Source organism: Mugil cephalus, chromosome 12, assembly GCF_022458985.1.
Source record: "Mugil cephalus isolate CIBA_MC_2020 chromosome 12, CIBA_Mcephalus_1.1, whole genome shotgun sequence".
NCBI lineage: Eukaryota > Metazoa > Chordata > Actinopteri > Mugiliformes > Mugilidae > Mugil > Mugil cephalus.
In genome coordinates this window covers 17,625,247-17,642,494 of record NC_061781.1, presented here as the reverse complement: position 1 = coordinate 17,642,494, position 17,248 = coordinate 17,625,247, and the positions used below count along the sequence as shown (strand labels likewise).

At 41.2% G+C, this 17,248-nt stretch overlaps 2 protein-coding genes across 2 annotated transcripts; one reads left to right on the top strand and one right to left on the bottom strand.

The window, feature by feature from the left end:
• Positions 1 to 671: 671 nt before the first annotated feature.
• LOC125018178 (lanC-like protein 3) lies at positions 672 to 6,348 on the bottom strand. Its single transcript, XM_047601926.1, has 5 exons — positions 5,690 to 6,348; positions 5,261 to 5,384; positions 3,306 to 3,503; positions 3,019 to 3,226; positions 672 to 2,437 (listed from the first exon to the last, which is right to left on the bottom strand). The coding sequence occupies exons 1-5, from the start codon at positions 6,221 to 6,223 to the stop codon at positions 2,278 to 2,280; spliced, it is 1,224 nt and encodes a 407-aa protein (XP_047457882.1). The 5' UTR covers positions 6,224 to 6,348; the 3' UTR covers positions 672 to 2,277.
• Positions 6,349 to 12,795: 6,447 nt separating this feature from the next.
• Positions 12,796 to 16,743, top strand: LOC125017967 (gastrin-releasing peptide receptor-like). Its single transcript, XM_047601541.1, has 3 exons — positions 12,796 to 13,213; positions 14,462 to 14,813; positions 15,897 to 16,743. Exons 1-3 carry the CDS (start codon positions 12,822 to 12,824, stop codon positions 16,209 to 16,211), a joined length of 1,059 nt encoding a protein of 352 aa, XP_047457497.1. The 5' UTR covers positions 12,796 to 12,821; the 3' UTR covers positions 16,212 to 16,743.
• Positions 16,744 to 17,248: the final 505 nt, after the last annotated feature.

The window sequence follows — 17,248 nt, the reverse complement described above, 5'->3', positions numbered from 1 at the left end:
CATTGTATTGTCACAAGATGTTAAATGTTATTTACTTCTTATGTCACACACAGTACATCCTGTGTAATATTTCCAAGGTTCTGGCTGGAAGTTCTTGAGGGTTTTCCATCCTGTGTCCTGACCTGGGCACCGAGCTGTGTTATGTCTGTGAGCAAAGACAAAACATAACAAATCAAATCAAACGTATTCATATAGCACCTTTCACACAAATGAATTGCAACCCAATGTGCTTCACATATAGGACAAACAAATATAAAACAAGCCTGCAGAACCCTCCCCCTTCCCACAGATGACCCAATGAGGAAACGGCATCACAGAGGACCGTCCACAACAGTCAATCACAGCCCCCAACTGAAGGGACAACATGGCCCAGACAGAGGAGTCCAGGCCACAACCACAGGACGGTCCTCAGTGAGGAAACACTAGAGCTGGAGTAAAAAAATAAAAAATTAAAAAAAAAAAATAATATATAAAATGTACATAAATAAAATTAAATAAATAAGTAAATAAAAATATATATAAATAAATATACGCTGGATAGAGCAATAAAAACAATAAATACATAAACTAAATAAGTAGAGTGGTGGTCCAGCATAAATATTTAATACTGACTAAAAGCTAAGCTAAAAAAAAAAGCTAAAAGTACATCTGATAAATATGACACATCCATCTTTTTTTTTCACCTGGACACTTTATTAATATCAATAACCCTGTAGGATATTTTGAACAGCTTTGATTGCATATGCAAAAAACAGCACACACACACAGAGCTCATTAATGTTCCACAACAGGCACAGTTAGCGCTGGGATACTGCTTTGGTTTGCTGATATTCACAGGCCTTTATATTTTGTCTTTTAAGCCAACACAAGCTCAATGTTCATAAATGCTATCCAAAGCATTGCCACTTTCCAATGCCGTCCTCCTGCTTTTGCCTCTGAGACACGTTGTCATGTCCAAACACAGGAAATCCGTCCGTAAGGCCTCATCACATTTAGTAAAAATAAATCCACCACCGACTAAATCACGGAACTTACTTTCCACTTGAACAGACTGAACTGGAAGAAATTATCACACTGACTAACACGTTTTGCTCTTTGTAACCTTCACAAAGCTACAGATTAACACTTTTTTTTGTTTTTACACAAGGCAAAAGATGAAATACATCACAACATACCCGATCAATACTCAAAATTATCCACACAGTAGCCAACACAGTTTGAAACATCAAAAGATACAAACTGCTACATGAACTAACTCTGTTTAAACAAGACTTTCATTAGGACAACATACAACAGTTATTCCCTTCAGCGTTAACTGTTTGTTCCTTTCTACCTAGTCTAGTCTAGTTCTGAGGACTTTAAAGGTTTAGTATCAAAATCTTAAAGGTTGTGAGAGCAGAAATTTCAGTAATCGCCTAAAAACATTAACTCAAAGGTCTGCAATACATGAGCTGGTGAAGTTGTAGAAAATTTATTTAAAGGCATTATGTGACAGTTGTTTTTCTCTATTTTCAGCCTGTTTGTTTTTCTTTTTTTGTTGTTGTTGTTGTTTTTTTTTAGTGTGTCTGTGTACGACTTTGGTGCGGTTACGTTCAGCTGTCAATAATGTACATCGATGTGTTTGTCCAACCTGAGAGCTGCTTCTTGGTAGATGCAGTTTCAATCAAGGTACTCAGAGCATCACTTTTTCCCTAACTCCTAAAACTTTAGTGCAGCGTTTTCAAAATCGCCAAGTGTGCCCTCGTCTCCCGTTCCTTTAGACAAAACTGATAACAGTTACCGTAATTTGAGGACTTTGAGGGGATGTCAACGGGAATAATCTTAATCAGATATGTGGCCTACAAATTGAGCTCAGTAGTTTTAATTTGCCAAAATAGCTGTAAGTTGTTCTCGTTTGCAGCGTACCGACAACTATCACCGTTTTACTTTGAAACTGAAGCACACTGAAGATCCTCAGACAAGTTACGGAGTCACGATAAGTTCTGAGCAGGTTTACATTACGTTTAACTCTCAGTTTGAAAGCCTTCGCTTTAGTGCAGTCGACTACGATGGGCGATGTCACAGTAAGTGCAATGAAACAGATAAAGCCTGGAAGCTTAACACCCTCACAAAAAACAAGTACTGCAACTTATTTTATTTTTCTAAACCCCAGACAGAAGCCGTCCATCCCTCCGCTCCCGTTTCGATCGCAGCCGTCAATTCCCGGTTTCCGTTGGTCCAGAGGGAAGGAGTGATGTCTGTTCAGGTTCAGTGAACAGCAGTAATCCTGGGGTCCATTCACACAAAGACGCTGAAAAGAGGGAACTCTGACTGGTCCGGCTGCAGGAGGTCAACCAGGAAGCAAACGGTCCCCGACAGGCCTTCAAACAGACTGTAGATACTGGTCACGGAACGCGAGCCTGTCTTAAACTCCTCGGTGTAGAGGAACTCTGCAAACCTGCGGGGAAAACAGATGGACAGGGACACATATAGAGACATAGGCGTTGTTAAAAGCTTTGAAGATGCACTTATTAAGCTGTAATATAAGCTCCTACACAACACAAAGACATGACAGCACTTATCTATTTTTAAAAGTCTTGAACAACTCTTATAAATTTACTTCAACTTAAATTAACGTCACCAAATGTGAGTAAAATTTAGCTCAAAGAAAAACCAACAACTGAACAACCCGTTTAATAACAGAAGCCCAGAGAAGAAGCAAAATAATTTAAACACTCTGCTTTACTCCAAACAGACCTGACGACCTCCTGGAACGGCAGCTATCACACGCTAGTAGTTTGTAACATGATGCTGTACAAGCAGAGTGTGGGAATATTTGGTGTCAAATATGAGCTCCCCACTACTGTCTGCAATGCTGTCTGCAAACTATGTCAATGCATCGCTATAATGAAGCACTAAAACATCTGGTGAGGGTTTGACGATTGGTTTAACTGGCAGATGCACATCCCTGTTATGAGACATCATATTAAGCAGTGTTATGGTGGGTTTACAGCCTACAGGCCCATCACAGCGTCTTGCCTCTGAGCACGGTAGATGTATTTCCAGTTGCCCGTGAGCCGATAAAGCAGGAGGAAGACGTAAGCGCTGCCCGCAACTCCGTGGCAAATCCCAGGTCCTTTCTTCAGCAGGCCCTTCTGCCATACGAGCTCTCCGCTGCGGATGCACGTGTCCAGATACTGAGGCTTCTTATTGATCAGATAGGCCTTGGCAAAAAGATACGCCACACCTGCACGAGACGATTCACACGCGAACGTTAAAAGGGAGACATGGTGAAGGCAACAGTGCGTGGACATAAACGAGTGTACCAGGGGCTCCGTGGCACCAGTGCACCAGCTCGTTCTCTCTCTCGATGATGGCTCCAAGCTCCGCGGGCCAGTTGCAGTTCTGCTCCTGGTTCATGAGGAAGTCGACACTCTGCCACACCAGGTCCCTCTCGGCCCCGCTGAGCATGTCCTGGTAGCTCAGGAGCATCTGCAGCACTGACGAGAGGCCGTGGGCTGCACCTGACAGTGGGGAAGGGTGAGCAGGATCACATGTCACCAAACCAGCTGTGCAGGGAAACACCATGCCACACAAACAGACAGATCCCGGAGCACACATGTGCAAACACTCACATATTACGACTGGGGTTTTGTCAAGTATATAAACAGCTGCACATCCTATCTCCCCCTAAAAAACATTTCAAGCTCAGTGAGCAACAACATGCTGAACTAAGACTAAAAGCCCAGATTCAAATAACGACAGATCGAAATGAGGTGGGATTACTAGAAATGCAGTGCATCTGATCTCATGCTTCGGTGCAGAACTCTTGAGGTCTCTTAGACTGAACATTTTGAAGATACTGACCTAATTGGAAACATACATGCTTCTGTCCGAAAATAATTAGATTACACCATGAAGTAGTCCTTGTTAGTCTAGTAAACACATCACCAAACGGGAAAGTCAATATTGGACGATTCTGCAAAGCTGTGGATTATGTTCAAGGCAAAACCCTTTTCGTCATCCAATGCCACTGTTTTCTCATGATCATTTGATTACTTTCAGTTGCAGCCGACTGCGACACTGACGTAACACACCACTGGGATTTCATTACATGGCGCGTTTCAAGCAATTAAGAGAAAAAAGTACTTGTGTGCAATAGTCCTACAACCAATTAAGAGTTGTTTGTTGTGAGCAAATCTGACCCTGTGGCGCTCACATGACACGGGTGACTACATTACTGCTAGTCTCCTGTCCATCGTCACATGAAGCCCACCCAGATGATTTGATTTGCACAGTAGATCTTTGCTGTAGCATAAACAGTTTCCAACAGTTTATCCATACGAACTTTCCTCCCATAAAAATTCATCCGATCTGACTTCCAGGCAGCTGTATTCCATGAAAGCCAGCTTGAAACTAACAGATAAGGACGTCCAGATACTGAGCGTCATACAGCCAACACAATGTCAAGTTGGCTGTGCAGATTGACAGTGACAATGGGTAAAGTAATTCCCCTCTAAGCTGAAAAAGAAGAAGACATTCAGATGTGGCTCGACTACGCAATAAAAGCAATCCAACAAGATCAGGTGACACTAATCAGAGGCCTACACACTGACCCACCAATCAAATACTCTTTGCTGTATAAACAGCTCATATTTTTCCTGCACTGGCATTGGATGTAAATTATAAAGTACAGAATCATCAAATATGGATGTAATTCATCATGGTCCTGGACACAGTCTTCCCACATAATGTCCAACACATGCAGGGAAACCACAGTTTCAGATCTGAAGGTCACTGATGTCGAGCAAATTAAAGCAGAAGCTCCTCAGTGAACAAATCTACCCGGACAGGAAAACTGTAACACATGCAGCACCTTAAAACCGGTGTGTTCATTAACCACCCAGATGTTTCAGGTCTAAAAGAGGTTAGTGGGTCATTTATTTCATTTCCTCACCATCCACAGAATAATTGTTGTGTCCATGCAAACGTGTCCAGCGGGGCTATGCTTACTATGAACTCTGTGTTGGTGTGAAAATTACTGAGGTTCTCCAACCCTGACGGGTCTCTTCATCTGATGCAATCAAGGAAAGGAAAGTTAGCTTTACACATGTTAACACACCAATCCTGGGAGGACTGCAGCTCTGAAACAAAGACTTTTTGACTAAAATCTTAACACGTATGAATTCACTTAAACTTAACTGACATTACATAATTGAAGTAGGTTCTATTTATTAACAGTAAACTTAAACAAAGTTTAACACAAAACTGGTTCTCTTACCAAGGTACTCTGTCCCATAGTATGAATACATGAGTGGGAAGGGCTTTCTTTTCCTTCTGGCATACTGTTTTCCTGACTCGATGATGGCCTGACAAATAGATTTGATTTGATCTTTGCTTAGGATCTGCAGAGTAAGACAAGGACATATTGTAGTTATTAGCCACTCACTCATCAATATAAAAAACAAACCATTAATACGTTTAATCCACAAAATGAGGCTGAGAGCAACTGTGAAATGAAAAATACACGTAGGAACATATGATTACTGATTAAGTAATACGCACTTAGAATTATCAATGTGCACATTAACTCTACCAAGGAAGCTGCCTAATAAAAAATAATAGTTTGGCTCTAAAAGGTACAGAAATATTACCTGGCGGTTGCTGTTTTGTGTTATGTGTGATATTTATCTGTGACCCTGGAGCTCACCTCTATGCCCAGCTTCTGTTTGAGGACCAGCGCGGCGCACAGGTACCCGGCCCGTCCCACGAACAGCTCATCCGAGCCGCACTCCAGGAAATGAATGGGCGCGCACACCTCCCACAGGTTACGAAATTTGGTCAGGGGCTTGACGAAATCGGCCAAGCCCAGTGACTTGTATATCATAGCGGCCACGGCGTAGATGCCCGCCCCGCCGAGCAGAAAAGCGGCGCGCATGTTTTTGTCCGGCTCCATGTCCACGGATCTGACCGACGCGTCGATGATCTGCTTGGCTGTCTTCAGGTAGACGTCCCGGTGCTCGGAGAACAGCGGACACTCGCTGACGTGATACAGCATGTACGCCACCCCGGCCGGCCCATCGTACAGCCCTCCGTCGCAGTCGCTGAGGTCGACGGGAATCTTCTTCAGGATTTTATCGACCGTGGCAACGACGGCGGGCACGACGACCTCCGCACCCTGGCCCAGGAGCAGAACACCTTTGTAGTCGGAGAAGGGGTTGGCAAAGCAGCGGGTGTTTTCCATCACCGAGGAAAAAGAAGGGGGCAAGGCCCACCTCAATAACGCAGCTCTGTGTCACTGTTCAAGGTATCCAAGGATGAGAGAGGGAACAAACGCTTTGATTGCTCACCCAATCCCATCAGCCTTCAGCTGATTGGATGTCAGCAGTGATGGTCTGCTCTCATATTGGCTGATAGGAACTGCCGACTATCAGCTTGTAAGAACTGAACCTTTTAAACGTTCATGTCTGTAATAAACAGAGGTTAACCACAGCGAAATGACACATTCTCTCCAAATACACAGTTTCTACTAGTTTGCACCCAATTAATTACTTTACAGGCTATTTGCACCAGAAACTACATCTTCCAAAAATGATCATGCACCTTCCTTCCAAAATAAACGTTATAACCTTAGTTCGGAGTTAATATTTAGTGCAGGGCTGTTACGTTAGACCGTACCAGCAGAGTCCTCAGATCCTCAGACCATAGTATGTTGGCTGTGCCACATTTGGGGGGGGGCAGGGAACCAGACCTTCTCTGTCACAGGCCCTCGGCTCTGGAGCAGCCTTTAGGAGCTCTGACTCAGCTGAGGCACCTTAAGAAGCACCATAAGGCCCATCTTTACTCCTTGGCCTTCGGTGGCATTTGATCTGCTTTTATTTTTTCGTCTGGTCCCCTTGGGTGTTAATAGCTTTTCATTTGTTGCCACAGTGATTTTGATCTGTAATATACGTGTTTATATAAATTCTGAATGTGAAGCACTTTGCTTTTAAGGTGCTATATAAATGAAATGAACTTAAACTTATTTATTCTGACTATATATTGCACTAGGCTATTGGATTAAACTACTAATAAATGGACACCTGTTTAGGTCTACATGCTTAAAAATCTGGATTTGGTTGGATAAGGAGATTAAAACAAACCAAAAAAAAAATAAAATCTCTACCTTTGAGGCCTGTCTGGCAGCTGTTAGGAGCTGGTTGTCAAAAAACCTCCTGTTCCTGAATTTTGCTGAGACAGCGATGATGGTTGCATCATCTGTTTGACGATTCTGCTTCGTCTCTGGATGACTGTGCTATTTATTGCAGAGACGGTGTGAAAAATCTTGGCATTATATTTGACCCTTGCATTTGATTTGAGGTGAGAAAGGTGTCCCTTTATTTTATCTTAGAAAAAATTTTAAAGATCCGATCTATCGTGTCGTCAAAGGATGCTGAGGTTCTTATTCATGCTTTTCTGACCTCTTGACCCGATTACTTCATTGTCCTTTTGTTAGTGTTGCCAAAGAAACATTTTTACAGGTGGTGCAGAATGCTGCAACTCATATTCTGACCGGAGCGTATAAATACAAGCATGTTACTGCTTCATAAGAGTCTTAACATGTGCAATTCATAGTTGTATTTATTAAATTGTATCTTAATATCAACCTTGAACCTAAATGTGTAACTGAAATACAGTGAAGTGGAATTCAAGCCAAGGAGATACTGAAAGTAGTGAAGTACATGCACCAAAGTTCTTTACACCACTATAATTTATTTTATTTTAGTCTAAAAATGATATAAGAGCAACAATGCATATTTATTCCGAGTTCAAATGTTGGCATCTCTAAGATTATTGTTTAGTGTTTGTTACAAAGACAAGTAATCTTTTATGAGAGGTGAGGTTTGTAAATAATCGCAATTTATACGTGAATTATCCACAATATTCAAATAATATGACACATCTACATATTCAGGAGACAAAGTATATTGCTACATTTTGTTCCTAATCTTTTACGGATCAGATTCATCAAACTAGGACCTTTGTTTTCTATGTTCAGAGTTTAACCACCAGGGGGCGATAAGAGCCCACAGACTCCACCGGCTGCTCTCCGTGGTGCTGAAAGAGCAGCCGCTGTTCTCTCCGGAGAGAAGAAGAGATGTACAGTACAGAACCGCTTACAACTTTTTGTGCTGCTCAGATTTTCTTAATTTCTGCATAAAAACGTCTCATAGCATCAGCGTATTATCACACATTTGCTGTAAATAAACAAAGAGAACACAACACAACACAATCAAACAAATGAAACAAAAATATTACATTCATCAACGAGATTAATCATTTCTGCTTATCAGTTTGAGGTAATAAACAACGGCTTTGAGGATTTCTTTTTATCTATTCCTTACAGATCCACTTTAGCTGAAGTCTCCTTGATCATAGCTATCGTTTGAAGTGAACGATATTATCTATGGAACTTTGATCAAACGACTACAAAGATGCACAAAAAAAAAAAAAACAAACAGATGCTAGAGACTCACAATGACCATAATTTCCACAAGGAATTTAAAAGACTCCAAAAAGATATAAAATGGCCCCAAAAAGACGGGATGACAATAAATTAGAAAGTCACATAAATATCCAAAAACAATCCCCAAAGTAAAATATAAAGGCACTAAGCAAACACAAAAACGTGGCACGGTGTGGTTCAGTTCAATATATGTATCTATGACAGAAGTTTGTTTATCTTGTTTCTCTTGCCATATGAGCTGGGTTCTGCTCAAGGTTTCTTCCTGTTAAAAGGGAGTTTTTCTTTGCCACCATCGCCCTCAGGCTGCTCTGGAGGTTGCAGGTTGGTTTTTGTAAAGCATTTTGAGACAATTTGTATTGAATTGTACCTAATTAGATGATAATTCCTTTCACATGTACAATCAGCTTTGTAATGCATCCACAAGAACAACAAATGCCAAACATGGTTCACATTTGTTAAACAAACATGCACACATTTATATCCCTTTCATGCACGATGTCCACTTGATAACTGTCCACTTAATAAAAATATTTTTTTATCATAATAAATGGGAGTTTTTTTGTCAAAGTTGCACATAGTCCACTAAAGTTAATAATTTGTGTAAAAAACATAATAATTTGTTCTTTTTATACCTAAAGATAAATAAAAACACTTGGGGGAAAAATTCTGACTGAGGCTTTCATAATTCGTGCATGAAAGGGTTAAGTATATTGTGTATTGTGTATATATGTATATTCAAGAATTGTTTTCATGTAGCCACAGAACTTCTAAACCTTTCCAGTGGTGGGCTTTCATGTGTAAGTTATTCTTTGACTAGTTCTTTGCCACTTTATGTTTCTACATCACATCTTATAGAAAATAAACGTGTTCAGTACTGTAGGTGTAAGTGGAAACTAACACAATGCAGTGAAATGTTAGTGAGAAAATGTGTCGCTTTTTAATGAGGAGGAAAAGTTTCTCTTGTGAAGACAATAGAAACTCACACTTATGTAACTAGTAGATGATCTAACTATTGTTGGGTTTTATGGATTTTAAAGGCCCCAAAAAGAACAAAAGAAATTTGCTTCGGCTACAGTCCTGTGGACTGTGACATCAGTTCTGGCTGGTTATACATACTTCCCTCTCAATGCACACAACATTTATATAATGCACCTCACCCCAGAAATGTGCATATTAGTGAGATAAAAATGTGAATTTCTGTTGGTATTGTGAGCATGTGACGTTTTCACAAGGACATCAAGGTGAGAAGAAAGTGTCTGTTTGTCTGCTTTGAAGCTCATCTGCCAACACAACTCTTCTTCCATCATTTAGAATTGTATATGTAGCTACACAACACTTGATATTAGTGCGTAGGTTGGCTTCAAAATGTGTTTATATTCAATTCAACCAATTTTTATATAGTTATATAGTGTCAGTACCAATCTAAATTGCTGTTTAAGACACTCTGCACTAAGGTGACATTGGCAAGGAAAAAAAACTACCTTTCAAGAGGAAGAAACTGCTGATGTGTATGCTGAGTAGAGAGGCAGAAGCAATATGGTGAAGTGAAAATAGGAGGAGAAGAGAGAGTAAAAAGGAAGATAAAATCATGCATTCACTTGGATATTGCACACGTACATTGGTTCTGTATCTACCTTATACAAACAAGAGTACGTAATACTTACAGGGGACGAATGCAGGATTGATACACGAGCTTCATGTTGTTGTTGTTGTTCCCTAAAGTCCTGGCAGATCTCTGCAATGCCATCCATAAATATGTATCTGGCACTTTTCTTTTTCATTTTTTTATTATTTATGTATCATATCACAGACTGTGTGGGGACTTGGAAGCTCCATTCATGCTGGAACTGGCACTGGTTACAGGTGACAGGTATCAGCAGTATTCACTGGGCTTTATCGCACAGTTTGCCATTTCTAAACGATTCCTCCGGTTATCTAGGTCCAGATTGTTATTTCGAAGGAAGCTTTGAGCACAGTAATTTGAAACTAGCTTTTCTTTCTCTTTTCCCTTTCATCTTTTTTTTTCTCATTTGGAAAGACGTAGATTAAAAGAGGATGAATGCCACGGAGATATGAATGTGGAAGCAAAGGTCGTCCTGTGAATATGAAACTAATTTAATTTTCTGACCACTAAAACCAAGTCCCTGTCAACAAAAAACTCAAACGAAGCCCAGCAAATAAAGTGAACGAGAGCGAAGATTTCTGTGTGTTCATCTTGAAGTTGTGAGTAAAAGAAAGATGAAAGCAGTCACTGCAACGTCAACAGAGAACAGAAGCTCTCAAATAACATTATCTGGTCCATCTACTTATTTCTGGAAATAGCAGACGATGGATTCATTCTCAGCTTCTGAAGCGGGGTCCCTGTGTGTGTGTTCAGATAAAAGCTTGGTCCAAATGGAAATAGATATTTTTCTTTCAAGGCCACGTTCCCCCAGCCCTGCGCAAATACAAATTGTTCCCATTTGATGGCAAAACTATCGAAAAATAATACAAATGCCGCAGTCATTTTGTTCTTTGAAATCAAATTAGGGAAAGTTCTCAGATTCAGACAACAGAAGAGTCTGGAAAATTAAAATGCTTCAAGTTTGCACGCAGAGAAGCACATTTTCATCTGTCTCATCTGCTGCATTGATACAAGGAAATTCAATTTGCATTTATATTAGAAAATGATTTAGGGTTCAATTGGTCACATCTGATGTTCCAGGAAATTATGCCTCTGCGCTATACGTCTCCAGTATTATATGCAATTCAACACTTGAGCATGTGCAGGTGATAAAGTTGACTGGAAATAAAAAGGTTTGACCTTCACTGGCAGAAGACGCTCGCTGGATAGTGTATTACCTTACAGTTACCGTCAGGTTGGAGAACTTCATGTCTGGAACTATCGTCAGCAGCACTGGAGCACCACAGAGGACCGTGCTCCCCTCGTCCTATTTACCTTGTACACCTTGGACTTCAGCTACAACACAGAGTCTTGTCATATGCAGAAGATGACGCTGAAACTGTGGGGGTGTATCAGGGATGAATATGAGCAGGAGTACAAGAGTCTGGTGAACAACTTCGGATCAATACACCTAAAACCAGAGTGATGGAAGTGGATTTCCGAAGGTCTGGACCCCACCTGCTTGGCTTGTGTGGAGGTGGTTCAGACAATCTGGACTGGTCGTCTCTGTTTCCTCAGGAGAATAAGGCAATTTAATATCTGCAGGAAGCTCGTTGCTCTGGAGAGGCAGCACTAAGAAGAAGAGGGACACCTCAAGGCTGGACAAACTGATACGTGAGACGGGCTCTGTGGTAAGGGCAGAGCTGGAGTCCCATCAAGACATGGCAGGGGCGGAGGCAAGGACCTTAAACAAACTCTGGTCCATTAAGAACAATGTCCACCACCCTCTACATGATCTCCACATTTACAGTAAATAGATAGATAAATACATACATTTACTTTTTGTTAAATTATTAGGTTATTTTTACCAAACATCATAGAAATTCAACATCTTCTGATAAAAACTATACAGCCTACGATGCCACTCTAGGGCTTCATGGAGGAGGTGGGTGAGAGGAGGATGTTGGCCAAGCTGACATCAGTCACGGACAAACCATCTCACCCACTACGTCGCACTGTAGGGGAGCCGAGCAGCTCCTTCAGCAGCAGACTGCAGTGTCCACTCTGCAAGGAGGAACGTCTTTCATCCCGATTTATCATTTTTACAGACTCTCTTGCAAAATAATCTATTATATTTTTAGCAATTTTTAAAATTCCTTCCCCCGCACTGTATATACTGACTGTCAGAGTGCTGTATATTTTTGTATATTTTGTACATTCTTTCAAATTTGATGCTGTCTTTTATTGTTTCTTGTATATATTTTCATCTGCACTCCTGTGACAAGGTGATTTCCCATAAGTGGGATACATAAACGTTGTCTTATGTCTTAGAAATTCCTTGATATCATCATAGGTCAGTTTCTCCAGTTACACCTTCCTTTACCAATCTGCCACTACAAGTATTTAAATGTTTTATTTATTTTTTCATTTTTTATACCCTGCGGTCTCCGTCTTCCCTGCTAAGCAGTGATCAATCCAAATCACATCACGATGACCACTCAGATGTACATCTGACACTTCCTGACATTTCTTCACAGGAATAAAATGAGGATTTGTAGGTGCGTGGGAGAACCGCGTGTCCACTCAAGATCTGTCCATACTTCCTACATTACATTACATCCTTTGACCAGTGGTCTGTGAAGTGACGCACGCACCAGCAGGGGGCAACTAGGTTATAAAGCCAGTCAGGCAAACGCACAGGGGATGCCTCACTGAAGATCTCTACCTGCTGCCATGTCTCTGGAGGACCACGGGGCTTTGCTTCTGAATGTTTCCAGAGAATTTTGGGACTCCTCGGGAGCGCAGCACCAGTACAGCATCTGGCTCCCCGGCATCGGGATAGCCGCCGTCTATGGGATAATTATCATCGTGGGTCTGGTTGGAAACTTGACTTTGATGAAGACGTGTCTGCTGGTGAAGTCCATGCGCACGGTGCCTAACTTGTTCCTATCCAGTCTGGCTCTGGGGGACCTGCTGCTGCTGGTGACGTGCGCACCGGTGGACGCCAGCCGCTACCTGGTGGACGAGTGGCTCTTCGGGCGCGTTGGATGCAAACTGATCCCGTTCATCCAGCTCACCTCGGTGGGAGTGTCCGTGTTTACTCTCACTGCTCTCTCCGCTGACCGGTACTTTTATAGTTTATAGATAAAACAGTTTGACTTCCCTATGTATTGATTTATTAGAAATGTTCGTTCTCAAGATGTAATTTTAGAAATCCTCATAATAAGATGCGCGCAGATGGCTTATCAATATGCATAAAAAGTATTTAAATATTCATAAGTATTTAAATAGAGCAGGCGTCCGAAGGGAATATACTCTGTAGATCAGATGTATCAGAGTTCAGAAACTAATCTGCTCCATTTAACAGTTTAAATACAAAATGTTGTGGAGTCTGAATAATTTATGTCAAGTTATATATTTTTTTGCCAAGTTTAGTCACATTTAATCTTAATACTTAAATCTGAAAAAAAAACTCATGCATCTTATGATTTAACATGAACGTACTGTAATTAATAAAAGTGTATGATTACTCAGAATCAGAATTAGCTTTAATGGCCAAATATGAGTGTTCATACAGGGAATTTGACTCTGGACACTTTGCTCAATGGTACAAGACAAAGCATTTAAATAAGCATAAGAATAAAAGCGTAAAAAATAGACTTTCAGAATAAAATAGTAATAGAAGCAGATATCATTTGCTCTGCAAACAGCAGATATAATGAACTTGAACAGTAATCTGTACATGCTTGAGAGATCAAAGAGTTTGTTTGGTTTATTCACAGCCCATGCCACCGAAATGCTTATATTTACTGATACTATAACCTATAAACTCCCCTAGAAGCTTATACACACAAAATAATCTTATCTGCTCCTATTTGCTCATCCTAGAGTTTGCAAATTCCCTATTTGAAAAAAGGGAACTGCAGACTTCACCTTTGCAGGTTTAGATTGGTTGACGGTTGACAAGTATAATCAGTTTGCTCGTTTCTCTCGAAAGTTTGTTCAAGTCTTTAGTTCCTCACGACGTCAACAAGGATTCTGCCACAGCTCTGTTGGCTTGAAAGAAAAATAAAACTGAACCAGATGAAGTAGATATCTGAAGATATTGGAATATGAATATATATGTGTGTGTATATGTATATGTAGTGTGGATTTGAATCTTCTTCATCTCCTTTATTATCACTTCCTATTTTATTTAAATCAATTTTAATTTCATCTGCAGTACAGCGAGACAAAAATAATCTTTCTGTTATCAGAAAAAAAAGAAACTGTTGCTATAAAGATATCTTTGTTGTTAATTGTGAGCTTAATGAAGAAAGTGTAATGGGGCTCATTAGCTTATCTTAATCCATGAAGGACTCGTCTCCCTGCAGGTACAAAGCGATCGTCAGACCTCTGGACATGCACAGGTCCAGTGCTAACCTCAGCATCGGCCTGCGGGCGGGGGCGATCTGGCTGTTCTCTGTGACTCTGGCGATTCCCGAGGCTGTCTTCTCCGACCTGCACACCTTCACCACCAGTCACACCAATGAGACATTCGTGACCTGTGCGCCTTACCCACACGCAGGGAAGCTGCATCCCAAGATCCACTCCACCGCCTTCTTCCTCATCTTCTACATCATTCCGCTCCTCATCATATCCGTGTACTACTGCTTCATCGCTCGCAGCCTGGTGAGGAGCTCTGCAGACATCCCTGCTGAAGGACACGTGCACCTGCAGAAACAGGTCAGACTCTGGACTCCTTTGTATGTTTAACTTATTAAAAAGAAAAAAATATTGCTCTTTAACAGGACCGTTACTAATGTGTCATGTCTTAACGTGAAAATTTGTTCATCTCCCCTTATCTTCCGTGAGACCAAACTAAACATCTTGGGTTTGTGACACAATCACATCAATTTAAATGTGTTAAATCGGGGGTTAGGGGTTTAGAACAGTTGTCACTGTGATCTGACACTTCACACACTTCCAAATTATGAAAACAGATAAGTGTAAGATGTCTAGCTGACGGGTTCGGTTGGACTTAGTCAGACTCTATTTTCTGATCCAATGACACCAAACTTGCCCAAGGTTTTCTGTGAATGTCGTCTTCTGGTTGCCTAGCAACTTCCTCCATTGAAGAGGAGGGTCACATAGACCTGGTAAATTTCCAGTTTTCACTTAGCCCATCTCCTTCTTTGTCCAGATTCCAAGATAAAATATGACATGCCACTGCACTGCACGGAGCAAGACGAACTGTTCTCAATCAGGCTGCTCTGCAACAAGACAAATGCACCCTGCTGTTTGCATTTTCATCTCTGTACATAACGTTCTGGCTCCCAGGCTGGGAGGGAGGGCTCAGCCACGGCGTTAAAACTGCTGAGAGGAGAAGTGAATAACATAGACCATCTTGGTACAATGCAACGTGGAAACACCTCCACCCCACAGCAATGATACAAGGGAGACCCACACGATAGGTGTATTAAATCAGTGTATGCATAATTAAAATCACATGATGCTGTAGGAAGTTCTTGAACAGATACTAAAAGGGATCCTGCGATGACCGTGTTGCCATTGATGTGTGAAATCTGAAGTCATTAATAAGTAAACTTCATCAAGGAAGTATCCATTTGCATTGTTTACCAGATTTCTTGAAACTAAGCGTAACAGGAAGTTTCAGATCTCCACCCACTGATCTAGTCTAGTCAGTCAATACAATGTACTTAAATATTTGCTAATAATAGCTCACTGGTTCGACATTTGGTCCAAATCCAAAAAGTTGACGAGACAAAGGAAGATGTGTAAATTCATTTCTTCTATTTCTCCCATCAGATTAAATCCAGGAAGCGTCTGGCCAAGACTGTGCTGGTGTTTGTTGGCTTGTTTGCAGTCTGCTGGCTCCCCAGCCACGTGATCTACCTGTACCGCTCCTACCACTACGACCAGGTGGACACGTCGCTGGGCCACTTCATCGCCAGCGTGTGCGCTCGCATCCTGGCCTTCACCAACTCCTGCGTGAACCCGTTCGCCCTGTACCTGCTGAGCAAAAGCTTCAGCAAACACTTCAGGAGGCAGCTGCTGTGCTGCACCGCTCCCGGTCGGCTGTACAGTCAGAACAGCGGGAGCACGAATATAACCACCGTCTGAAGGAATCTGTGTTACTGTGAACTCAACACGTGTGCTTTAGAAAGGACGGCATTCACCCTTTCAGTGGATAAAATAATGAAATCTCTCTGCTTATCCAGTCAAACCCGGGAAAATAAGAGATTCTGCTGCTTTGAAACGAAAAAAGTCGAACAAATGATCCTGTTTTCTTGAGTTTTGTGCATGTTCACTGACATCTAAATATAGCACTACTAAATGTCTTGATAGTTAGTGTAATTAGCAGTTCAATTACATTAATAAAAAGTGAGATGTGAACAGCTGCTGTTCGCAGTGTGAACCATGCATGACACAGTTGGTCGTTATGATTCTGACACCTGAAAGTCTTGTGGTTTTAAAATATTTCAGCTGAACACGTCTGATATCATGTGCACTTGAAAGGTTTTCATACAACGTATGTGAGTAATATGCTGTGCTCGTTGTAAATGTTACATTGTGAATAGAACTGTGAAATACCTCCCATTGTGCAGTGATGTGTAGTGAAGAAGTGCAAAGAAATAAAATGAAAGAGAAATGATTCGATTTACAGCAACAACGTATCTTTACACAACTGAAAGACAGTATTTTTGGTGGAACAATATGTCCAAACTCCAGAGCCTCGGGGTAAACTTGACATTGTTAGGGAGCAATCATTATATTCTGCTAATGATGGTATTATTTCCTCACATACCTGCTGAATTTAGGGATGAGCAGCAGGAACTAACACGCAAACACAAACACACGGCACACATCCGTCTTTTGCTGAAGGCTGAAGCTTTTCTTTGCAGCGTAGGTTAAGAAACGTCAAGTTAAATCTGCTCAGATGAGATCTTTCGGGGTCTCTGCAGAGGTGACCTTTCAGGGTAGCATTTGAACAAAGGAAATTAGTTCCCCTTGAGCAACACCAGCCACACAATGTAATCTTTGGACCTTTCACTCTTTCCTCTGTATTATTGAGTTTTCATTTTAAATAACTTCCTACTTCTTGATATAAAATCCTAAATCTGAGTCATATTCCTTTGTCAATTCAACAGCTAGTGTTC

Coding starts and splice junctions, on each gene's coding strand:
- LOC125018178 (XM_047601926.1), bottom strand. CDS start 6,223: ATGGAAAACACCCGCTGCTTTGCCAACCCCTTCTCCGACTACAAAGGT. Junction 3,504..5,260: donor CTATGGGACAGAGTACCTTG/GTAAGAGAACCA, acceptor CCCCACTGTCAG/GTGCAGCCCACGGCCTCTCG. Junction 2,438..3,018: donor TACATCTACCGTGCTCAGAG/GCAAGACGCTGT, acceptor TTTTCCCCGCAG/GTTTGCAGAGTTCCTCTACA.
- LOC125017967 (XM_047601541.1), top strand. CDS start 12,822: ATGTCTCTGGAGGACCACGGGGCTTTGCTTCTGAATGTTTCCAGAGAA. Junction 13,214..14,461: donor ACTGCTCTCTCCGCTGACCG/GTACTTTTATAG, acceptor GTCTCCCTGCAG/GTACAAAGCGATCGTCAGAC. Junction 14,814..15,896: donor ACGTGCACCTGCAGAAACAG/GTCAGACTCTGG, acceptor TTCTCCCATCAG/ATTAAATCCAGGAAGCGTCT.